This window comes from Callorhinchus milii, unplaced genomic scaffold (genome assembly GCF_018977255.1).
Source record: "Callorhinchus milii isolate IMCB2004 unplaced genomic scaffold, IMCB_Cmil_1.0 Scaffold1, whole genome shotgun sequence".
Taxonomy (NCBI): domain Eukaryota; kingdom Metazoa; phylum Chordata; class Chondrichthyes; order Chimaeriformes; family Callorhinchidae; genus Callorhinchus; species Callorhinchus milii.
The window spans coordinates 50,151,573-50,177,914 of record NW_024704742.1 but is presented as its reverse complement, the minus strand read 5'-3'; the positions used below and the strand labels follow the sequence as shown (position 1 = coordinate 50,177,914).

The following is a 26,342-nucleotide window of genomic DNA, read 5'->3' as shown; positions in this document are numbered from 1 at the left end:
TTTCCTCATATCCCTGCAGCTGAGTCTTTCCAAAGTATTTGTCTAGGTCCTTCTTGAAGGCCAAGATGGTCACTGCATCAACCACCTCTCCCGGCAGGGCCTTCCATAACCTAACTACTCTGTGTGTGAAAAACATTCTCCTAACCTCCCTCTTCCTTGCTTACTAACTATCTTAAATTGCTTCTGACCCAAGATCTCATCAGAGCCAAAGTCTCATGAGCTGGGGTCAAAGTCATGAAGTAGATGGGATTCCTCTGAGGAAAATATAGTTTACATTGCAAAAGGCTTTCTCGACTATGAGGCACTTGTAATGGTCCTGCTTTCAAGAAGAGTGCTTTTCAACCCCACAGTGTCGAAAAATAATGCTCAGCTTCTGCAGATCTAAGTGAGAGCTATTACCTCACGACCTCACAAAAGTCAGACAAATAGTTTGAAAAACACCTCCTACTTACAGCAGAGTAGATTTTTCCACTTCCCACCATAATTATGGCTTCCCTAAGTGTTATTGCCAATTTAGTGCCAATTTGTATCAAACTGCCACTGCAAGAATGGGCTGAAGCTATCCAAAGTATTTAATGTAGAAACTTTATTGCCTGTCTCTACTAAATATGGGTACACTGCGCTCTCAATGAGCCATATAGGGAAACATATAAGCAAACTGAAACATTTTTTTTCTGGTATATCCCATTTCTGTGATGATGATAACAATGATTCCTACATTAAATGCAAGGAATGTTATTATTCGTTATAGCACCTTTCATGCCTGGAAAACGTTTTTGTGGCGCATCCCAAGAATGACTGAAGAGTGTAGTGAATGTGTATTTTGTAGGTGAATGTAGCAACCAATTTGTGTACAGCAGTATCCCACAAACAGCCATGAAATGAAATACCAATTTTATATGGGGGATTGTTGGCCAGGCACTAGGAGCAAATGGCTTCTTGAATAGCGCCATGGAACCTTGAACATCCCCTGATCACGCAGATGAGAGCTCAGCTTGGCATCTCATCCAAAGGATGGCACCACTGAGAACGCTCCCCCAGCACTGAATTGTAGTGTTACATTAAACTATGTGAGTTCCAAGTCCTGATGTGGGGCTTGAACCCACAACCTTCTGACTCAACAACAGCAACTTGGATTTATATAGCGCCCTCCACGCTGCACGGCGTCTCAGAGCGCTTCACAGTAACGGATCCCGGGGCCAAGCCAGGGGGAGGGGGAGGAAGGTGACCAAAGGCACGGTCGAAAAGAAAGGTCTTCAGCCGAGACCTGAAAATAGGAAGAGAGGGGGCGAGGCGAAAGGAGTGAGGAAGGACATTCCAGAGTCTCAGGGCGTAGTGGCTGAAGGCACGGCCGCCGAGGGTGGAGCGGAGGATTCGAAGGACAAGGAGTAGGTCAAACCCGAGCGAAGGCAACAAGCAATGTTGTGAGGAGAGAGAAGGTCAGAGAGGTAGGGCGGTGCAAAGGAGTGGAGGGATTTGAAAACAAGGGTGAGGATCTTGAAGTCGATCCTCTCTGGGATAGGCAGCCAGTGCAGTCTACAAAGGACTGGGGTGATCGGGGAGCAGAGTTTGGTGCGGGTAAGAATGCGGGCGGCAGAGTTTTGGATGACCTGGATTTTGTGAATGGTAGTGAAGGGGAGACCGGCGAGGAGGGCATTTGAATAGTGCACCCGAGAGGTGACAAAGGCATGGACCAGAGTTTCAGCGGCTTTTGGAGTGAGGTATTGGCGGAGACGGGCATGTGTCGGAGGTTGAAGAACGCGGTGCTGGTAAGGGACCGGATGTGGGGGAGGAAGCATAATTGGGGGTCGAACCTGAAGCCTAGGTTGCGTATGGGTTCGGAGAGTTTTAAGGGGCGGTCGGGTAAGTGGAGGAGGTGAGAATCATGAGATTTTAGATGTTGACGAGAGCCAAAGAGTATGGCTTCTGTCTTGCCAACATTCAGCTGAAGGAAATTCACACTCATCCAGCTCCTGATATCAGACAGGCAGGCTGACAGAACATCAGGGACTGGTGGTCGCAATGTGAGGTGGAAATATAGAGTTGGGTGTCGTCTGCTCAACTCAGAGGTGAGAATGCTACCAACCTAGCCAGGCTGACCTAGTGCTTTGTAATTTAATACACAAGAAAAGTGAAATGTCATCATATCGAATATGAAACAATTTATTTTACCATCTCTGCCTATAGAGAGGTCACAGTTTGAACATCACACGACATTGCCACAATGGTTGTGTCTTAAGCTCGCGCTGTCTTTTGTATTGAGCCATCTTGTATTCCAGCACGTGAACTACAATCGTTTGACCCCAGCGTTGCTATTTGAATACTACATTTGCTAATTGAATACCACATCCTGAATGATTTAAGCCCATTTCTTATGAAGCTATTCTGAAGATTACCAATCAAAAAAATAAAACAATATGGAAATAATTCAACTCAACCATTGTGTGTAAATTGTTGCGAGGATTCCCCCAGAAGCCAATCTTTATGAATGAATAGTAAATTGTGATATTTTATAACAGATTTGATAACTACAATATATTTTATGAAACATCGTAATTTCACCTGAAAATCACAACCAGAAGACATCCTTCTTAATTGGTCGACAAATACCCAGTCTTTGCACTTTACAATAAATCCTGTGAAGCTCGTAGGGACATTTCAATGATGCGATAAGGCCCTTTATCAAACACAAGGATTACTTGTTCTGTGATCTTCAATTCAAGCATTTTGTGTATAATGACAACTTGTCCCATAACATGGCATGAAATATAGGACAAGCGAAGCATGAGCAGAATTCAGTGGAAAAGCTCACAGTGTGTGGATGGGAATGCTGGAGTATATAAATAAATGGAACTTTTTTGCATAGAGTTTAAGCTGAACCAGATTAGTTTGCAGACTTCTTAAATAATGTTTTTATTATATCAGAGAGAGTAACCGAAGTGGAGACAGACATCTATGTCACAAGCTTTGGCCCTGTTTCAGACACTGACATGGTAAGTGCTAATGTATTATTCACATGTAGATCTACTAATTATTTTACTGAACTTAAATTGTTTGCAATGCGTTAAACAGACATTACTGAGCTTAACAAAGCTGTAGTTTGACAGCGTGATGATTGTGTGATATCGGGGTCAATTTGCGTATAGGAGTTTATGATGGGCCATTTTTTCTGCTTTTCTGCTATCTTCTGTTATTTTTCTACCCCACTAATATTGCTCCAGTCATCTTGGAATGAGCAAGTAATTTGGAGTCAAAGGGTTCTATCCTCAATTCCTGTTGGATTCACTTTTGAGAAGAGGCAGGGAGGGAGATCGGCAAGAGTGACCTTGAGGTAAAATTGACTCTGAGGAGACACACCTGCAGGCATTGCTGGTGGGTCATCAGTGAGAGTTGGCGTTGCATTCATGACTTGGCCTTTAATGGATTAGTGTAGTCCCAGCTGTAAAAGTACAAAGAGAGTTACCAAGGCTTCATACTGATATAAATTCAAGATTCTTACCTTCAGATCCATCCAGGGTCTCACCCCCTCCACTTTATGACCTCCTTCAACCCTACTGAGCTGGCTGCTTCTTTTGGTCATTGTAAACCAGCCTGCTTGATATCCCCCACCATATCTTTCCCAGCATCGGGGGAAAAGCTTTCAGCCATTCTACCCCTGGTCTCTGAACTTGATTATGGAGTACCTCTGACTCACTTGCTCCTTCACTTTATTCAAGGTCTGTGTCTTTGACCGTAGTTTTGATCACCTTTCCCCATCCCATTCAGCTCCTATCCCAAGCTCGGATGCTGAACCAGCAGTATTAAGTGCTTTGAGATGTTCTCCAGACATCTGCTATATAAATGTAAATTATATTGTGTAGTATAGTTATATTGCCCAAAATCCTTAGACTAACTTCCATAGACATTTTCAAATACTTGACAAGAGGTCAGTGTTTTGGTACATGCTGGAAACTATTTTAGACTACGGTCCATTTAACAATTGTGGTGATGCAAGACTCAACCATGTGCTGACTTATACATGGAGTACATTTAGGAAGCAACCTCGCTGAACTCATGACAGTTTCATTCCACTCAAAATTTTTTGCTTATAGAATAGAGTAATGCATTATGAGTAAGGATTTTAAGAGCTGCATATTTTAAGCATTGATCTCTGGAGTATTGTTGTGTGTCAAAAGAAGTGGTAACCTATGCAATACATTTCACGGTACTTATACTGCTGAGATTTCGCTAATCATTTGGGCTTTGGCTGCTATGATTCAGAAGATGTCTAAACTTCCAAGTCTAATTGATGAGCCAGGCAGGCTGATTAACCATAAGGTCATTAAGGTTTTTTNCTCACCACAAGTTCAACCAAAAGAGACCCTGCTTCTCTTTCCTTCACAGATAATTTTTTTTTACACACACACATTTGGCCTAATTCTATCTACCTTACAAGGGTGAAAGGCTGAGAAGACCCATTATGATTCTAGCCTATTGCTTGGCTGAATGAACTATATGGAATATTTTTATTGCAGTGTCAAGGTTTTGGAGGATCATGTTTATGTGAACTAAACACATAATATCCCCAAAATCTTAGTAAATAATAATAATCCTTGCATTTGATATAGGGCCTTATCTTGTCATTGAGATGTCTCAAATTGATTCACAGAACATATTTAAAAAGACTATTTAAAAAAATAATAATAATCCTTCCTTTTGATATAACACCTTTCATATGTCAGGAGTATGTCTCAAAGCAATTTATAGGATATAAGTGTAAGTAACTGTGTATTTTGTAACCAAACCAGTGACTAGTTTGTACACAGCATTGTCCCACAAAAAAAATGACCAAATTTATTGTTGGCCAGGACATTGGGAGAAACTTCATTATCCTTTTAAGTAGTGCTGTGGGATCTTTAATGTCCACTGAAAAGGTAGATCAGATCTCTGTTTTAACGTCTCATCCGAACGACAGCATCTCTGACAATCCAGCATAACCCCAGCATTGACTGTCAGTCAATATGATATGAGATCAAAGTCCTGATGTGGGCCTTAAACCTACAACTCCTGACTCCAAGGCAAGAGTGCTACCCACTGAGCCAGGTAGACACCTAATGATACAACACAATAAACCGAATTGACAAGGATAAATGCATTTTGACTTTCAAACACAATTACCAAAAGTAGTAAATACAAATTTTTTTGCACTTTATTATCCACTTTGTCATAATCCACATTATCTTAAAATGTCAAATCAGCCATCTATATCATAACAAAAACAGAACACAGGTGAGGATATTTGATGGTCACTAAAGTTTCTGGCTTTGACAATGTGCACTTAAAATTAGATTATGTTTTATAAATGCATGTAAGCAAGGTTGGTAATGTAACTGACCCATGGAATTTCATTCCAAAGGTCTTCCTGATTTCAATAATGTGCCATTTAACATGATATTTTGACAAGCACACTACCTGCCATTGATTTCTTACTAAGTTTCAAATGTCAGCAGTGAATTAAACCTAACAGGATTCTATTTCATATATAGATAATCAGAGAAATGTAAAACTCATGGCTGCCATAATATAAAATTCTTCATGCCTGGAATAAATATTGTATTCCCCAAATCCGTATTGAATATTATTCATATAAAAATGTTAGTATGTTTGAAATACATACAGATAGTTCTGCGTTATACAAACAAAGGTCATTATTCACTTTTGCTGTATTGGTGTATGGTATAGATTCCACTTATGTGACAATGCGTGTAAAAAAGCAAGAATCTGTGAGATTATATAATGATATATGTCTGGATTTTAGGAAAGCTTTTGATATAGTGCACAAGGAAGATTGGTCTATAAGATTCAAAAAGCTTGGACGAGGGTGGGAGATTCCGAAGAGGATTGACAATTGCTGTAGCATAAGAAACAATAAATCATCTAAACATATAATAAGGGATTTGAATAGATTAAGGAATTGGTCTGATTAATGGCAAATGTTTTATTGCAGAATGGTGAGATTAGAGAAGCAGAATAAACAGTTTGGAATATAAACTATATGGTTTAACTCTACTGGATTCAACACAGGAACATGATTTGAGGTTAATGGTAAACAGATTACTGTAACCATTAGCACAGTGAGCACACTGTTAGTATAGCGAGCAAGATCAAGTTTGAGACAGAGTGAAACATTGAAATGGGAAAGTGGAATAATGTATTGGTGTTGCAGTAAGGACATCTTGGTATTAGATAAAGAATAGTGATGGGCAATTAGATAGAAAGCTGGAGTTATTCACCTCAGTTATAAGGACAAGCTATAAAAACAATGAAGTAGTTGGTATATAGTCCACTTCATGTCGGTAAGACATCTCAAAGTGCTTCACAGGATTTGCTGTAAAGTCTAGTGACTGTGTATCTGTAGGGAAATGCAGTAGCCCATTTGTTCACAGCAATGTCCCACAAACAGCTATGAAATCAGTGATCAATTTTATCTGGGGATTGTTGGTCACTACAGATACTGGGAGAAACTCAGTGAAAGGATCTTAAACGTCCACCTGAACAGACAGAAGTGACATCAGTTTAACATCTCATCCAAAGTATGGCGCTTCCAACAATGCATCACACCCCTAGCATTGCATTGGAGTTTCAGCCTAGACTATGGGGCTTGAACCCACAACTTTTTGACTCAGAGATGCTGCCAACTGAGCCAGGCTGACACCAGAAGCTAAGAATGTTCACACTAAAGAAGAGAAGGCTGAAGAGAGAACTTACTGATGATCCTAACAGGTATAGGATAAACTGAAATCTAATTATATGTTTATCACGTTCAAAAATATCTCGAACAAGATATGGATTCAGTCCCAAATTGAATATAGACTGTTCAGATTTAATTATTTTTCAGAGTGGTGAATACATGGAACAGAGTACCTAAGAAGGAGTTAAAGGCAAACAGCTATAATTCCTCTGTAATTACAAGTTCAAGAGGGAATTACATAGCTGTTTTTGAAGATCAATAGAGCAGTCAAAGAGAAATAGTATAGTTTAAGATTGTTGTATCTTTGTGGATTGATTTGTCAGATATATACTACAATAATCATTCCCAGTCTGCAGTTTCCTATGTTGCTGTGGAGGAATGTGAAATTGTACTTTGAAGCCTAATGCAGAATTATTACGTTCATTCACTAAAATAAACCAAACTGAGTGTGAATAACATTCTTGATGTAAAACAATTGTGTTTTTTATGAATATGATCATTCTAGATATATAGGAATAGAAATTTATGGAAGCCAGGTCACCTATAAAGCAGGTTTCAATTATTAATAGTATTTAATTAGCTTTAATAAACACTATACAGACTTATTGTTATGGCTATTCATCACTCTAATCTTTATACGCTGTACATCTTCAGAAAAGTACAAGGTTTTACTCTTGTGTAAAGAAAGGACAGAATGAGTAAATACATTATTTTGCTTTTGTACCTGGACCATGTATAGGAAACTATGAAAATCAAGGACATCAGTTGTAATCTATAAATTGTTGCAACACATTGTTTTTACTTTATGAACAGAAATATGAGTGTAAATATTTTATTAAATTTTTTGCATGTTAGACAGCATAAGAACAGAGTGCAAGTAGAAATGACAATAAGGGCCATTATTACTTCATGATCCTGATTGTTAATGGATCCACAAGAAAATATGGAGAAGTTGCACTGGGGTATTAACAACTGCTGCAAAGTCTAATGATTGCTCAGGTATCCCTGAGTCAATCTATGGTTACCTATCTATGTACAGAGTCTGCACAATAGGGCCAGAATTCCAGGGATGATAGCTTCTGGGATGGAGCAACACAGGGAGCAAGCATAATTGGTGAAACATTCCTGCAAGTATTCCTTGCAGGCTTTCTGAACTGATACATAGTGTTGAGACTCAAATGCAACAACTCTGGTATTTCTGGCGTGAAAAGTTTGAACGTTAGAAACCCTTGTGTGCCATCACCTTATAGAGGGGTCATAGTGCAGCCCTATTTATTCACTGTTTTAGTGGGTAGACTCTGGTATGGAGTAACCCATTCTCATCGTGTCCGCCGTTCTTTGTGGCTTTAGACTACATTGAGTCTGGGGCAAGAAATGGGTTTTCTCTGCAGTTTGCCAAACAGCGCGACGGTATTCTATCACTGGATTGATAAAAGCTTTGCATATCACTGAAGGTGTTGATGGTGACAATTAGAACCAAGCTTTCTTGAGGATTCCAACTCTTCTGTGAACTTTTCTTGCCATCTGCCACTTCTTTGCACCAGCATAGATCAGATGTGATTACCAAATCAAGAAGCTGAAAGTTTGTTTCTGAAGAGTGTTTGCAACCCTTTTAGAGTTGTATTGGAGGGGCTATATCACAGTCCATCTTTCTGAACAGAGTATTAACTTGATCTTCTCCGCACTGAAGATAACACCATTTTTTTTCACCCACTGTCCAATTCTTTCAGTATCTTCCTGCAGTGATTCGGTTGCCACTTGTCTTTCAGATGGGGATTTAACCATTCTTGGAGGGTGGTATCATCAAGCAAAAAAGAACTGCATCACTTTTGATGACCTCCACCAGATCATTGATCGAGACAACAAACAGCAAGGCACACTTCACTGAGGGCTCTGCTGCAAAACTGTTGCCATCAGAAGACGAACGCCCCCATAGGTCATGACCCAATATTTGCATCCTGTGAAGAAGTTATGTATCCACTTTAGTACTTCACCAGATATGCCACAGAAGGCCAGTTACTCAGTCAGGCTGAGATGTCGTACTCTCTGGAAAGACCAAGGATCGTTGGTTTAATTTTACTCTGTGCACCAAGAGAATTGATTCATTTCTGGACAGAAGGTTGAGCGTGTACAAGTTTACTCATTGCACTGGAAAAAGCCAAAGACCAAATAGAAAGTTTTGCAATTTTTTGTGAATGTGATTTTACCGCTGAGTGTTTCAATCACTGTGATTTCCATGAACTTTGGCAAAATTGGCAGTGGGTGTACTGGTGTTATCAGGTCAGATTTTGACCTCATTCTTGTTTTTTTTTGCTCAGCCATATGAGTGACACATGCGGAAACCCATCGTCATGCTTAAGAGTTTCCAAACCAAGTTGCATTTCTATGCATTCCACCTACACATGGAAATCTCAGAGATAGATGTTGGAATCGAATGCACACTCTCTCCCTGGAGGAACGCATCCTGCTTACTTAATTCCGGAAAGTTTTAGGAGCAGGTTGGCAAAAGCCAAGGCTTGGGGATCCCAGAATGTGTGTTGGGGTACTGCTTGAGTCTTGTGGATAGCTCAATGTCTTGGTGCTGTTGTTTCCTTTGGAAATCCACTGATATATTTGGAGTAGATCAGTAAAGAGAACATCTTAGAAAGATTTGTGCAAACTCAAACACTGTTAAGGCAAATAGCTTTTTCAGGATCAAGATTTTGAAATAGATTCCTGATCTAATGGTGCATTTTATTGCTATTATTACTTTTCGGCTCCAGTTTTCATGCTGGTTATTGTTCTGTGGCTCTCAGTTGAGAATGCAAATACTTTGTTCTGCTTTTTAATCTTTATGGTCGCTGTGCCACAAGGAGTTAAATGACCATCTATTATTCAGCGACAGTGACTGACTGGATATCTTTCAAAAAGAGGTGACTGGCTCAATGACAGAAAAATCCAATATAACTGGAATGAAATTAAGAAAGTCCTCCAGTGTCGTCAGTCGATTGGTGTACTTCCCTCATTGCTGCTTTGGAACGAGAGTAATACTTTGTACAACTTAGCAGCATTCTGAACCGGAAGCTGAGATCAGCATAGCATGCCCTTGTCTCCCAATGCTGTTGTGTTAAAATGGGGGAATGCTTGAATTCTAATAGTATGTTAAGAAACATTTCAAGCGAAATATGGAAGAAATAGCAAATATTCCTCTGTGGGTACACAGTTGTTGTATTTATTATTGGATTATAACTGGATGATATTACAAAGAAACAGAAAAAGTATCCTCTGAGATAAAGGACATATTATTGGTGGCAGCATTTAAGAATGATAGACTGGTGATCTCAACTGCATTTTGTAGGTTATACTGTTTCTAAGCAAACTCTCTAGCATATAGTGCCTACAAAATACATAGTAAGTATATTTTACAGAAATTCCTGTGCATTGGTTTGAGACATCTTGATGATGTGATAAGGCTTAATATGAAATGTAAGGATTACTATTTTTATGGTATTTCATCATTGTATTGTATTGATTCTTCTTTCTGATTCTTGATATTGATATTTTATTGTCCCTGCACTGTAATATAATCCTTTAAATAAAACAGTTGACAGAATTGTTTTAACTTCAATAGAAAATTACAATAGAAATTATCATGATATGATTGGGACCTGTGCCTACATTTAGACTTGCTCAGCCCACATTCAGCAGAATTTTTTTCTAATATATCTTCAACACACATAAATCAATCAAAGGGCAGCCATGGACTTTCCCTATGAGAAATTCCTCCGCTAATTCCTAATTATTTCTTTTTTAAGCCTCTCATTTATTATCAATGTTTTTCTCCTTTTCTGCCCTCCTCTTCTTCTGATGGAGTAATGGAGTACATTTCCAGAGGCACCAGCACATCTCCAATACCTTACGCCAGTGCCCAGTTGTTCATGAGTGAGTTCCAATTTCGACCAGAGTTAGTGACCAAGACTGGGATCTCTTTGTTAATTTTTTCACTTCTAGCCCAGGGATAGATGAGGCCAGTTGAAGTGCCCAAATTCCTCTTATGGCTGACATCAGATAACTGGTGGCCTGTAGGTCGATTTCATCCACTCCCTCACCCTCCATTACATCTGGCCCACCTGCTCCCTCCATAACCAGTAAATGTTATGTTTCTGGAAGGGAAACACAAAAATATTGCTTATGTTTGTCAAATAGGACATCTGGCCCTCAGCAGCTGAAAGCTTAGACCATCCTGACACAAGATTCAAATCTATGGTTTCTGCTCTGCAACAATGCTACCATTGGCCACTGGGTGATCAGAAAAGCACAATCACCCATTTCTTAACATATGTTGAAAAGGAGTGATTAAGACTCTCCTTCAGGTAGCAGAAATTCCAGTAAGTTTTTTTTTCTAGATTGGAACTACCACTGCTATACATGTGGTTGGAATCTAAAGCAGGATTTGGTAATAGGGATTCTATTACATAAACTTGCTGCCATCTTAATAAACGTGTTCATTTGCCAAACATATAGATGTGTTACAGATTTTTCGCAGATGAAAAGTAAGAATGAGGATCATCAAAGTTTTATTTTACCAGTTTTCACCATTTTGTTTATGAGTTAATCTGTACAAATGTGATTTTTCAACAGAATTTAATTTTTTAATTTTTTAAACCCAAATTCATTGATTTATTTTGGGGTCTGCACACTATATGGGTGCATATCCTAGACTGTGCCTACCTGCAATGCTGGTTCCAACAATGGGCACATAATGTGATGCATGAACAGAGAGTTGATTTGGGCATTGCAATGCTGGAACTGGCTAACTGTCTGCATTCCCAGAGCCAGCATTGTGCTTCATCCAGTTTTGAGATGCACATGTTAAAGGGATCTTTTAAAATAAAGCCCGATATTCATTGAATTTAACTGTGTGTTTTGTGTTACATTTTTCCCTACGATTTCCTTTCGTTTTTTTGACAGAGAAAATAGGCCCCAAGTTTCAATTTGGTGAATGATATATAACAACAGTCCTTACATAAGTGACACAGTGATCTTTGATATGCAGTACAGGAACAGTTTGTAAAGGTGCAATACAAAGTTATAAGTAAACCTGTATCTTCTATAAATGTACTGTGAATCTAATTATAGCCACAATTTGAAGTGTTCAACATAAAATAACATTGCTGGATTTGCTCTAAAGCTGGTGTAAAACATCAGAAGTACACCCTCCTACCCCCTACCCCATCCTCTGCCCCCTCACCCTTAATCCACTGAAAGCCGCTGAAACCCTGGTCCATGCCTTTGTCACCTCTCGGCTTCACTATTCTAACGCCCTCCTCGCCGGCCTCCCCTCCACTACCATCCATAAAATCTAGATTATTCAAAACTCTGCCGCCCGCATTCTCACCCGCACCAAACTCCGCTCCCCGATCACCCCAGCCCTTGCCAGACTGCACTGGCTGCCTGTCCCAGAGAGGATCGATTTCAGGATCCTCACCCTTGTCTTCAAATCCCTCCACTCCTCCGCACCCCCCTACCTCTCCGACCTCCTCTCCTCAAAATAGTGCCCGTTGCCTTCATTCCTCCGGGTCTGGCCTCCTCCTTGTCCCCTGAGTCCTCCTCTCCACCCTCGGCGGCCGTGCCTTCAGCCACTACACCCAGAGACTCTGGAACTCTGTTCCTCACTCCCTTCGCCTCGCCCCCCTCTCTTCCTATTTTCAGGTCTCTGCTGAAGACTTTTCTTTTCGACCGCGCCTTTGGTCACCTTCCTCCCCCTCCCCCTGGCTTGGCCCCGGGATCCGTTACTGTGAAGCGCTCTGAGACGCCGTCCAGTGTGGAGGACGCTATATAAATCCAAGTTGTTGTTGTTGTTAATCCAGTTTTTCAAAGTTGATCAGCCACCTTTTTTTTATTCTTCATACAGTAGGTGAGAGATTTTTATGTTTTTAGCCCTTAAATAGTGTGGTAATGTTTTGGGGGTTTAATACGTATTTTCTGCACTGGATTTTTAGAAGAGCAGCGAACATTTTATTTCATGATCAAGTTTGAGATAACCACATGAAACCGACCACCTGTTCCACATCCGACCCCTCTCCTTAACTTTCAGCTCCACCTCCTTGCCTCTCTACTCACAGACACCATAAACTTTTCCCTGTCCACTGGCACCGTTCCCACCCCTTTAAAAACAGCCGTCCTCACTCTATCCTTAAAAAACCCTCCATGGACTCATCCCTTTTCTCAAACTACCATCCCATCTCCAACCTCCATTTCCTTTCCAAGGTCCTGGAATGAGTTATTGCTTCCCAGCTTTGCTCCTTCCTCTCCCACCACTCCCTTCACAAACCCCTCCAATCAGGTTTCCGGGCCGCCCACAGCACAGAAACAACTTTGGTCAAAGTGACAAATGACATTTTGCCCATCTGTGACTAGGGCTCCATCTGCCTCCTCATCCTCCTTACCTTTCTGCTGCCATCGACACCGGCGACCACTCTATCCTCATCCACCACCTCTCCTCTCACTTCAACCTTCATGATTCTGTCCTTGACTGGTTCAGATCCTACCTCTCACACTGTCTCCACTTCATCTCCACAAATGGTTTCTCCTCTAGCCCCCGCACCGTCTCGTGTGGCGTTCATCACGGCTCTGTCCTTGGTCCCCTCCTCTTCAGTATCTGTATGCTCCCTCTTGGTGACATCATCCGCAGACATGGGGTCAACTTCCACATGTATGCGGATGACACCCAACTGTACCTCTCTTCCTCCACCCTTGATTCCAGGACCACTGCTGTCCTGACAGAATGTTTGTCAGACATCAAGTGTTGGATGAGAGCTAACTTTCTTCAGTTGAATGTAAACAAGACTGAGGCCCTCCTGATTGGTTCCTGTCAGCGCCTCCTCACCTCAGGCTCTGACAGCATCACCATCCAAGGATGCAAACTCCACCTTATTAAGCCAGTCTGGAATCTTGGCATCTTGTTTGACCCTCAACTATCCTTACTACCCCACATCTGTGCCATGACCAGCTCCGCCTTTCCTCCGCTCCAACATGGCCCGGCTCTGCCACTGTCTCATACCGCAGGCCACAGAAATCCTCATACACGCATTCATAAAATCCAGGCTCGAATATGCAAACTCCTTGCTTGTCGGCCTCCCGAGCTCCTCCCTCCATAGGCTGAAAATCATCCAGCACTCTGCAGCCCGTGTCCTGTCCTGCAGCAGGCTCCATGACCGTTTCACCCCCATTCTCACCTGACTCCACTGGCTTCCCATCACACAGAGGATACAGTTCAAGATCTTGGTTCTCACCTACAAAGCTCTCCATGGCCTTGCTCCCTCCTTCCTCTGCAAGCTCCTAACACCCTACCAATCTGCCTACTCGCTCCACACAGCGGGCTCTGGCCTGCTTCATGTCCCCCACCTCGCCCGCCCCACCATTGGAGTGTGGTCCTTCAGCCACTCTGCCCCCATCCTCTGGAACTCCATCCCACAGTGCCTCTGCCTCGCCTCTTCATTTACCTCCTTCAAGACCCAACTCCAGAACCTCCCCTTCGACCGTGCCTTCACTCACCATCCTTCCTCCCCATGCTCTCCCCGATCCCCAAAACACTAATTGTCCAGCACCTTCGGATCTCCCAACGTGAAATACACTATGCAAATGTAATTTTGTTGTTGTTGAGGCCTTGAGACTAGCAGAGGCTTTGATTTTGAACATTAAACATGAAACTGCTTTGGTGTATCAGTCTGATCTTTGAGGTCAGTGCCTCCATGTGGATCTTGAAACTACAACCTTCTGATTCATAAAGCCATACATTATATCACTGGATTGAGAAGCAAGGCACTGTCACCAGAAGCATCATCTTAATCCGCTTCCATAAAAGTCCAATGGAGTGCACATCAGTCTTCATGATTGATTTAGCAGCAAAACATAAATAGTTCTTTCAGTGAAGATTCACTTGCAAATATTTCACATTTCTGATTTGGAGAAATACATTAAAATCAAATGAACTGAAGTCTTGAAACCTCATTTTAGATATACAAATACTGTGATATGTATCTCTCAGAAACACTTGCTGAGGAAAAGAGCTGAACGTTATCATGAACCTGACAGATAGTCAAGAATTTTAGAATACCATCAACTGAACCATATTATATTATTGTCAGTTTGGGTATATGACTAAGATAGTTTACAAAAAATCCAATAAAGAAGCTTCTAACTTGACTGTCAATTTCTGTTCTATTACCTCAATTTAAATTATGATATTTTTATTTGGATGACAGCTATCCAATCTCCATTAAAAATCAGCAACAGAATTTTATAACCAAGCAACAGAAATGGTACAAGATATATATCCACTTTAATTCTATTTTATTAAGGGAGAAATAATACTTGAATATGTGTCATCAAAGGCCCCGTTTCAGTAATATCTCAATATGGAGTCCTGTAGCTCAGTGGCTAGAGCATTTGCCTCACAAGCGAGAGATCTGGGTTCGATTACCAGCAGAGCGAAACCTTGGGCAAATATCCTTACTCTAGATGCCTGATAATAATCCCTCAAGAAAAAAAATATTAAATTAGTCACTTCAACCCATGACTTGTGGGACACAGCTGTGCATAATTGGCTGCCGCGTTTCACCCACAATTCACTTTACAGTGTATTCTGCGAAGCACTTTGAGACATCTCGAAGATGTGAAAAGTGCTATATCAAATGCAAGGGTTATTATTATCTAGTAATTCTAATTTACAAATATCTTCATAGTCTGTATTCATTAATTCCCTTATAATGCAGTCACTAAATTTTAGAGAAAAATCCTCTGAACTGTATCGCGACATTTCGATGGTGTAATAATCAAATATTAAATATTATATCAAATGCAAGGATTATTGTTGTTAGCGAAGTTGAGGAGTACTGTCCATAATTCAAAGATACCAAATGAATGCATCCATAGGCTAAAGTATTTCTTATTAACACGGTCATATTTTTAAGAAGCACATATGTAACCATTGACAGTATAATTGTAATATTTTTAATGCACACTCATTATTTTTCAATTGTAATTTATAGGAGCAGACTTGCAGAACGTGATGTGATTGTAATTAGTGCAGGGAATTGTCACTGATAATAATTATCACAAGGTACAGTATTTGAGGTTGTTTTTGTTAATTATTTAACAAGTGGATTAAATCACACCTCTGACTTCTGGAGAATAGTTCTCTTTCCAGGTCATTCAGTGTTGGATCAATTTTTTTTGTTAAAGATTCAAGCACTTTAGTTTGTTTGCAATGGCTTGTTTGATTTTAGAATTTTAGATGACTGTCTGCCAAAGCAATATAAATTCCATGTTCCACTTTGTCTCCTATTTTTCTGATTAATCCAGTATCTGTTTCTTTACAAAGATTGTGATTACCAACTGGACTGAGTTAGTAGGAAGAGTGGTTCAGGCAAAGGAAAAGGTTGATATAATGGGAACACCATAAGGTGGGTGTTCTAGAAGGATAAGATCAAATGAGCTGAAGGGCTTCATCTGAACTGATCTTGTGATCAGATCGCATACTGCAAATGTGATAATTATCACCAGGGCAGATTGGAACATTAAGTTTTGAACTTCCCCCTCCCATAGCTTCTTGTTTTACTATTATTACCTTGTCCTGCCCCCACCCTCTGGAACTCCATCCCACATTCCCTTTGCCTCGCTCCCTCCTTGCCTTCTTAAAGTTGCACCCTCAAGCCCCTCCTGATCTCCTCCCACCCCACCACCACCAACTCAGGTCCTAATCCCTGCCTGTCGAGCGCGTTAGGACATCCTCCCAACGTGAAAGGCGCTTTACAAATGTAATTTTGTATTGTATTGTCTCATTGTTCAGGTACAGTGTGTATCACTGTTCAGGTATTATGTTGTGTATCACTTGTGTAGGTAATGTGTGAATCCCTTATTCAGATATGGTGTATATTAATTGTTCAGGGACTGTTTGTTTGACTTGGGTGTATCAATTGTTCAGATATTCTGTGTATGACTCGTCCAGGTATTGTGAGTATCAAATGTTCAGATACTGCATGTTTCACTTGTTACACAGTTCACACTGTTAAACAAATTGAGATTTGTGCAACTCTCAGTAGTTACTTTGGCCAACAACAACTACTTGCTCTTATAAATAACAATAATAATAATAATAATAATATTCCTTGCATTTGATATAGCGCTTTTCACGTCTTCTAGATGTCCCAAAGCGCTTCACAGAATATACTGTAAAGTGAATTGACTGTATATTTGTGGCCGAACGCGGCAGCCAATTGCGCACAGCAATGTCCCACAAACAGTCGTGGATTGAAAATGACCAATTTATTATTGTTTTGTTTGTTGGAGGGATTATTATTAGGCGTGTGGAGTAAGGAAACTTGCCCAAGGTTTCGCCCTACCAGGAATTGAACTCAGGTCTCTCACTTGCAAAGCGAGTGTTTTAACCACTGAGCTACAGAACTCCTCCTTATATAGCACCCTCCATGCAGGGTAGCATTACAAAGTGCTTAACAGTGGCAGAGCCTGTCTCTGAGCCAGAGGGAGTGGAGAGGTGGCCATAAGCACGGTCGAACATAAAAGTTTTCAGGCAGGACTTGAAAGAGGTGAGAGAGGGGACAAGGTGGAGGGATTGAGGGAGAGTGTTCAGAGTTTTGGGGTGTAGTGGCTGAAAGCACAACCAATGGTGGGGCAGAGCGTGCGAGGGATGAGCAGGAGTTGGTTGCCAGTTGAGTGGAGGCGCTGGATGGTGGATTGGGGAGTGAGGAGGTCGGAGAGGGAGGGAGGTGCCAGGGAGTGAAGGGATTTGAATACGAGTGTGAGGATCTTTACTTCGATCCGTTCGGTGATGTGGAGCCAGTGGAGCCTGGTCAGAACTGGTGAAATGTGGGTATGGGGTTTGGTCCTGGTCAGTATGCAGGCAGCAGTGTTCTGAATGAGCTGATCTTGTGAATGGTGGAGCTGGGGAGACTGGCGAGGAGTGCGTTTGAGTAATTCAGGCGGGAGGCGACAAACGCATGCAGGAGGGTTTCGGCAGCATTTGGGGTAAGGTACGGTCGGAGGCAGACAATGTGGCGGAGGTGGAAGAAGGCAGTGATAGTCAGAGAAGGACAGTTGGAGGACGAACTGGACACCTAGGTTGCGCACTGGGAACCTAGGCATAACATGAACACATTTGATGCCAAATTTGTTTTTTAATTGAAAGTGTTGATATTTATTTCAATTACTCAATTATTGGGGGACTGAAATAGTGGGGTTCCATTTTGACAGAATTTAAAGTACAAAATTCTAGGCAGCTTATTCACTGCTCACATTTTAAATGATTAATAATAATCCTTGATTATTTATAGAACCTTATGTTGTCAAAATGTCTCAAAGTTCAGCTTACAATACACAGAAAGCTAGATAATCAATACATATATTACAAATAACATTAGTGACTGTCGATTCGTGCTTCTTCTTTACACACAATGAATAAAAGGCAGTGCGATTGGTGCATCATTTCCCGCTCAAGCATAGGAAGCATGTTGTGCCATTTAAAACTTATTAACTCGGTTGCAGCATTATTATTATTGCTATCTCTGCTGCACTGCCATGGCTTTTCATTTCTCCAACTGCGTATAATTTCCAGCTTCTCTGAGGTGGTTGCTGAATTCATGTGAGTTATGTTGGATTTGAAGACATCTCGTTTATTGGATTCATGGCAACAAGGAGCTCAGTGCTTTCACTCAAATGCCATTAAGGAGAATTTTATTTCCAGTCCAGATTAGAAGAACAAAGAGAACAAAGGTCACTGAGAACAAAAACACGGTTCTCATTCTATTTCTAAACTTGTATTTTATTCACCACCATTATCAGTAGAAATGTATGAATCAGTAAATCGCTATTCAGCCCATTTATTTGTGTCAGTGTTTGCTCTTCCCAGAAGCTATTCATCCTAATTCCAATTTACTACATGTGGCCTATACCATCAAATATGCTTCCTCTGTCTGTGCTTGTCTAATTTTTGGAAAAATGTGTCTCAATTCCCACTCTCGGCCACTTGTGTTTGAACCATTCCACTAACCACTTTGCTAATATTCTATCTATTCTATGTGCCAGAATTTTGGCTATAAATCTCTTATGTGCGACCTAACGCTTTCCTAAGAACCAAGTAACGTGTACTGTACATCTCTTATTCACATTCTTGGTTACCTCTTCAAAGAATTCAATTAAATTATTCATGCACAATCTTCTCTTCCCATCTTCCTAACCTAGATATCCCTTATCAGTGCCACCTTTTTTAATTGTTCCACAACATCATTCCTTATTATGAGCTGCTTTCCTAAAATTGATATGAGACTCATTGGCTTATAGTTCCCTGGCTCGTCCTTTCTTAAATAATGGATTGAATATTTGCAACTTTTGAATCCTCTGGCACAATCTCTGTATCTACAGACTTCTGGAAAATAATTGTCAGAGACTATTATTTCAACAACTTGCATTTATATAACTCTCTTCATATGGGTTGCGTCTCGGAGCTCTTAGTTCATCATTGACTTTCCTCAGGATTTTAGGACACATCCCATTGAGACATGAAGATTGATTCAATACAAACCCCATTATCCATTTTTTTCCACCACCACTTTTTTAAACTCTACAAATTCTATCCTTTTCTCAATATGATCTTCTGATATTTCTATATTACAAACATTCCTTCCTCTGTCAAAACTCAGGCAAAATATTTCTTAATTTCTTTCTGCTGTTGGTTTATACTCTGCTGTATTATTAGAAAAAGAAATACTGCATCTTATCAGATACAGGAATGAGTAACCAGTGTAATAAGCATTGAAACAGAGTTAGTTGAACAGAACAGAGTTCAGCAACAATTTGGGGTCAAAATTGCAGTTCTCCTGGTAACAAGACCCTGTGCTAACTTATCACTACTGGTTAAGTAGCTATGCTGTCAATATCCTAGTCGCTTCTCATTCAAAATGTTAATAAAGGACTCTGCTTTACGAGTCACTCTTCTTAACAGGTAACGAGTCTCATTCTAGAAATTCTTGTAAGTAGTTGCAATGGATAACTTTCCTATTGACTCTGTCTTACTGTGACAGGACAACATCACATAGGATCAAGAAAAGCTTTTAATTGGGCTCCGGCCTGCTCTATATCCCTCACCCGCCCAATCATCGGCAGTTGGGCCTTCAGCCTCTCTGCCCCCACCCTTTATAACACCATCCCAGAGTCTCTTCACCTTGCTCCCTCTCTTGCCTCCTTCAAGGCACATCTCAAGACCCTCCTCTTCGACTGTACCTTCGGTCACCCTCCTATCCCTCCCCTCCCTGCCCTCCACCCTCCTTGATGCCAACCCACTCCTCGTGTCAAAATCCCTGACTATCCAGCGCCTTGGGACCTCCTCCCGAAATGAAAGGCGCTATACAAATGTAATTTGTTATTGGGGAGAAAGTGGATTTCACCTTCCTACGCAAAACTCGAGCCTAAAATTAGTTTAAAAGTAGCAATTTAAATTGAAAAGTTATTTTGGTAGCTGTGAATGGATAAATCAGGCTCCTTGCTGAATTAAAGAAAGGCGGCATTTCAATCCTGAAAGAAGAAATCATTCTATTAAGTAAGAGTCAGTCCCAAATCCATTATTAGAACAGTTTCCATCAGTACAGTTTTCTTCCTCGTCAGTGGTGATTATTAATGTACGGATCACTTTAACAGTTATATAGGGCCTACATTGCTGAGGTTGAAAAGGCAACAATTGCAACGTGTGCAACTTGTGACTTCTATTTTGCATCTGATATGGTGTGATTCGCTACCAAATTTAGTGCCAAATTCACATAACAATCGCTGACCTTAAAAGTGGCAATGTTTAATTTGCAGTTGGTATTTTGCTTTTCAACCTTTGTCAGACTTTTCACATTTTCTCTTATTCGAGAATTGTCCCGAGATGTCTAAATTTGACTTCTCGTTGGTGATCACTTGCCGGGTTTTACTACCAGGTCATTGTGGGGTAAAGAAAAGGCCTGAACAGTTCAACAAAAGGTTGAAAACTATCCTCTGGCTGCAAAACAGCCATTGCTAACCTTTTGAATTGCATATTTTTCTTTGTATTTTTTAACCGACATGGGTTTGAATTTGGTAGCAAATTGCATTTTCAACAGCAAAGAGAAAAACACATTCAGTGCATTGACTTACACTTTCAACCACAATATGTCCTATACTCAGGGAGATTCTGAATCATATATATCACATATGTTTTATAAATCCTAACAATCATAATCTTTACATTCAATATAACAACTTTCACGTTCTGAGGACGTCGCAAAGCATTTCACTGCATATGCTGTAAAGTGTGATTGTATTTTGTAGGGGAATCTGTCAGACAGTTTGCGCACAACAATGTCCCACAAACAGCCAGTAAGTGAATGACCAATTTTATCTGGGGGGTTGTTGGCCAGACACCAGGCGAAACTCTCTTCCCTTTTTCAAATGGAATGAGATTTTTAATATCCATCTGAACAGGCAGGATCTTGGCTTAACATCTCAGCTAAAAGACAACACTGACAGCACATCACCAGTATTGATGGGACAGCCAAGACTACATAGACCTGTGTTATCCAAATCATCTGTTTTCAGAATTTATGGCACAATGTATTGTAAACACTGTAGCAGCAGTTCTGGTGCAGAAGTTAATATGTGCGTTGACGAGGTACATGACCTAGTTTTCAACATAATTATTTAAAGCGATTAGGTCACACTGAGGGACACCAAAGTTCAGATAGAAGCAGATGGCACAATTAGTAGTTCATTTGCTGTGTTTTAATTTGCATGAGCATGTGGACACAGATGTGAGATGTGTAGGTTCAGTGGGATTGTGACATTAGGCGCTGGGAGGATCTTGGGCAAGTTGAGGATATCAATTTAATTTGATATTTACCCAAAATGTGAAAAGTGCAAAATGTAATGTGAGAATTACCCCTAAATTAAGGTTATTCATGAAATAGTTACAAGATTTGAAAAATTAAGTTATTAAAATGTTTGTAGTGATAATGAGAATTATTTATTGCTTTTAAGTGTTTTCTTTATTATTTTTTAAAAGTGAAACAATTAGTACAGAAGGTAGTTTTGATAGACATTGCATTCCATTGCACAAATGGCACATTTTAACATTCCCCTCACTTCCGCTTGGCAAAATCTGCCTTAGTACTACAGATGGGAAATACCAGCACAGTTTGGATTTCCAGAAGGTGTTCTCTCAGGTCTCTCGTGGAAAATCTGCCAAGAAAAATAAACACATGCATACAACGTGGAGTCCTGTAGCTCAGTGGTTAGAGCACTCGCTTTGCAAGTGAGAGACCTGAGTTCAATTCCAGACAGGGCGAAACCTTGGGCAAGTTTCCTTACTCCACACACCTAATAATAATCCCTCCAAAACCAAAAACAATAATAAATTGGTCATTTTTAATCTACGACTGTTTGTGGGACATTGCTGTGCGCAATTGGCTACCGCGTTCGCCCACAAATATACAGTCAATTCACTTTACAGTGTGTTCTGTGAAGCGCTTTGGGACGTATAGAAGACGTGAAAAGCGTTATATCAAATGCAAGGATTATTAATATTATTATTATTAATTAAGGAAAATGTCGCATATTGGATAGATAAGTTGTCAGAAAATACAAAACCAAGGAAGATTATAGATGAAAATCATTTGGTTAGAGATGAACCTGTGGAGTATCTTTGTGCTCAGTGGAGGCTACCTTTAATTTCCTCCTTATTTCTATTAATGATCTGGATGAGTGCTACATTTGCAGACGGCAACGAATTTCATAGAAATGCAAACTTTGAGATAGTGCCTTTTAAAGCTGTCAGGGAGAATTAGAAAGGCTGAGTACTTTAAAATTGAAAAACAATCTTAAAAATTGATAGATACAACAACAACAAAATTGCATTTATAGAACTCATTTCACGTCGGGAGGACGTCCCAAAGCACTGGAAAAGTCTATGTACAGTATTCCCGAGAGTACCAAGTCTGAGTATAAGGTGGAAGGAAAATCCTTACTAAAGTCTAAGAGTAAGAACATAGAAACATAGGAACTAGGAGCAGGAGTAGGCCATTTGGCCCCTCAAGCCTGCCCTGCCATTCAATAAGATCATGGCTGATCTTCTAACCTAACTCCATCTGCCCGCCTTATCCCCATATCCCTTAATCCCTCTATCCTTTAGAAATCTATCAATCTCAGTCTTGAATATGTTCAAGGACTGAGCATCTACAGCCTTCTGGGGTAGAGAATTCCATAAATTCACTTCCCTCTGAGTGAAGAAGTGTTTCCTCAACTTTGTTCGAAAAGGCTGACCCTTAATCTTAAGACTGTGACCCCTAGTTTTAGATTCTCCTACCAGGGGAAACAGTCTCACACTCACTCTGTCAAGCCCCCTAAGTATTTTATATGTTTCTATAAGATCACTCCTAATTCTTCTATATTCTAGAGAATATAGGCCTAGTTTACTCAACCTATCCTCATAGGTCAATCCCCTCATCCCAGAAACTAACCTAGTGAATCTACGCTGCACCCCCTCTAAAGCCAGTATGTATTTTCTTAAATAAGGAGACCAAAACTGCACACAATATTCTAAGAAGAAGATTTTGGTTGCCGAAATTGCCTCACACTGATGCAGAAATTAAGAAAGCGAATAGATTTTTAAAGGTAAATATCAAGAACCCTGAATATAATTCAAAGGGGATAACAGTAAATTTACACAATTTTAAGAATTAATTATTATTACACTTAGCCTCTCTAGTCACAGACAAATATGGGCTGAAATAATAATCCTTGCATTTGATCCTTGGAGTCCCGTAGCTTAGTGGTTAGAGCATTTGCCCTGCAAGTGAGAGATTGTTTGTCTCACAATCCGGTTGTTAGTTGATTGGCGGATCACTTTTTTGGGGGTAATACTCGCTTAAAAAAATAATAATTTGTGGATCACTGCTGTGCTCAATTGGCTGCTGTGTTTCACTCACAAAACATGCAGTCAATTCACTTTACAGTATATTCTGTGAAGCACTTTGAGACGTTTGGAAGATATACAAAAATCGTTGTTTTGTGGGCAAAATGTACATGTTTTGTTGCTCTACTTAGGAGGCAGTTAGCAGTACTGTTGCCTCTAGCTGAGAATGTTTTGTGTTCAAGCCCTGTTGAGGGTGGGGAGTGGGGGACATATACACTTGTACAGTCTAGGCTGACACTCCAATGCACTGCATTATTGGATGTGCTGTCCTTTGGATGACATGTTAAAGTAAGCTTCCATCTGCCTCTTCAGGTGGACATTGAAGATCCCAAGATATGAGTTTTTCCTGGTGTCCTGGCCAATAATCCACAGTTAATTAGTCCTTTTAATTGTTATTTGTGGGACATTGCTGTTTGCAAATTACATTAGAATATATTAGAATATACAGGACAGAAACAGGCCATTCGGCCCAACTGATCTATGCCGGTGTTTATGTTCCACATGAGCCTCCTCCTGCCCTTCCTTAACTGAGCCTTCAAGCATAACCTTCTATTCCTTTCTCCCTCATGTACCTATTGAGCTTTCCCTTAAATACATCTATGCTATTTGCCCAACAACTCCTTGTGGTAGAATGTTCCACATTCCCATTACTCTCTGTGTTAAGAAATTTCTTCTAACTTCCCTATTTGATCTATTTGAGACTATTTTATATTGATGGCTCCTGGTTTTGGTCTCCCCCACAAGTGGAAACGTCTTCCCTACGTCTACCGTATCAAAACCTTTCATAATTGTAAAGATTTCTATCCGGTCACCCCTTACCCTCCTATTTTCAAGAGAAAAGAGTCCAAGCATGTTCAGCCTTTCCTGATAGGTATATCCTCTCAGTTCTGGGATCATCCTTGTGAATCTCCTTTGCACCCTCCCCAGTGCCTCTACATCTTCTATAATGTGGGGACCAGAACTGCACACAGTATTCTAAGTGTGGTCTAACCAACATTCTATAGAAGTTTACCATAACTTCCCTGCTTTTCATTTCTATCCCTCTAACAATGAACCCCAATCCCTGGTTTGCTTTTTATGGCCTTATTAACTTGCGTTGCTACTTTTAGTGAATTGTGTATGTGCACCCCTAGCTCCTCTACCCTATTTGGGTTTTTATTTTCCAGGATGGTTGCTACAAATTGGTTGCTACATTCCCCTACAAATACATAGTCACTACACTTTACTTCAATTACCTGTGAAACACATTTATTACTATATGTGTGATATCAAATGAAAGGATTATTATTATTCCAATTTTTGATGTATGCATTTTCATAATTAATCTGAATAATATGGTATTATTAATATTGTTGAGTATTATTCTTTCAACAATTTAACAATCATATTAAAGAATAATAATATTTAATTAATAATGATGTATAAAATAAATGCAAATATTCATCCTGTTATTTACAAAATTCTTGCAACACATTTTTCATTATCAAGAACTGGAATTGGGTCATATTATTTATGGGGTAATCCTCTGATAAAATAAATAGTTTAAATAGCATTAAAATAAATAATTTGTGCTACACTGCTTTGTGGGAGATATTGGGGAGGTTCTGGAATTTAAACCCATCCAGAGTTTTATGTTCAGTGTAATGTTATAATTCAGTTTGAGAATCTGCCACAATTCTGCTCAGTTTAAAATTTTAAGGCAATGACTTTGAAGTTTTTGGGCCCAGGATTTTCAAATTTGTGATGAGGACATTGCAAGCAGAACCAGTGTATCAAACTCAGTCATGAAGTTGAAGGAATCCAGCGTTCTGTGTACTGTACCTGAAATGGTGTAATCTATGGGATGGCAGATTGAGACCCCTGTAGGCTACTCTTTGGCTTCCACAACCATCTGCATAGTCACCAAGGGCACAATGTTAGTTGATGTGAGATTAATTATCATCTAAATATGAATACATTCGACAGGTCCCGCCTCGATTATTCTAGTGAACCCCTCGCCAGTCTCCCCAGCTTCACCATTCATAAAATCCAATTAATTAAAAATTCCCCACCTGTATCCTCATCTGCCCCAAACTTGGTAAATCCAGCACCCCAGTCCTTACCTGACTCCACTGGCTCCCTATTGCAGAATGGATTGCATTCAACAACTGCAAAAAAATACATTTATGTAGCACCTTTTGCGTCGGAAGGTCATGCCAAGATCCTCATGCTCCTTACAAATCATTTCATGCCCTAGCACCTCTCTGACCTACTCATACCCCACTCCACTACCAACAGGCTTTGCTCATCTGGCTATGGACTCCACCATGTCCCTTGTCCTTTCCATTCCACCATTGGCAGCTGTGCTTTCAGCCACTAGGCCCACAAACTCTGGAAAACTCTGCCTCAATTTCTCTGCCTTGCGTCCTTCTTGTCTTTGACCAGCCTACAGTCACCGCCCCCTCAGCATTAAGCTCTGCAACTGTTAAGCCTTCTGAGATGCTACCCAGCGTGAAGGGTGCCATATAAATGCAACGGTGGCCAACCCATGATCTCCTGGCCAGAAGTGGCCTGCGGGGCCATCAAGAAGTGGTTGCTGAATATTCGACCCAGTCCACTTCAGTCTCAAATCCAAATCAACGCCTTGTTTCC

The 26,342-nt window shown here is 40.4% G+C and overlaps 1 protein-coding gene across 2 annotated transcripts in view; it reads left to right on the top strand.

Annotated features, from left to right (window-relative positions):
- The window catches only part of gabra2a (gamma-aminobutyric acid type A receptor subunit alpha2a), a 103,592-nt gene that overhangs the window by 41,778 nt on the left and 35,472 nt on the right, over positions 1-26,342 (top strand). Inside the window, exon 4 of one of the 2 annotated variants that reach the window (XM_042341689.1) lies at positions 2,926-2,993. The exons of the other annotated variant lie outside the window; for it this stretch is intronic. Coding sequence (XP_042197623.1) covers positions 2,926-2,993 — 68 coding nt within the window. The remainder of the gene's footprint in view (positions 1-2,925; positions 2,994-26,342) is intronic. 2 annotated transcript variants of the gene reach the window in all.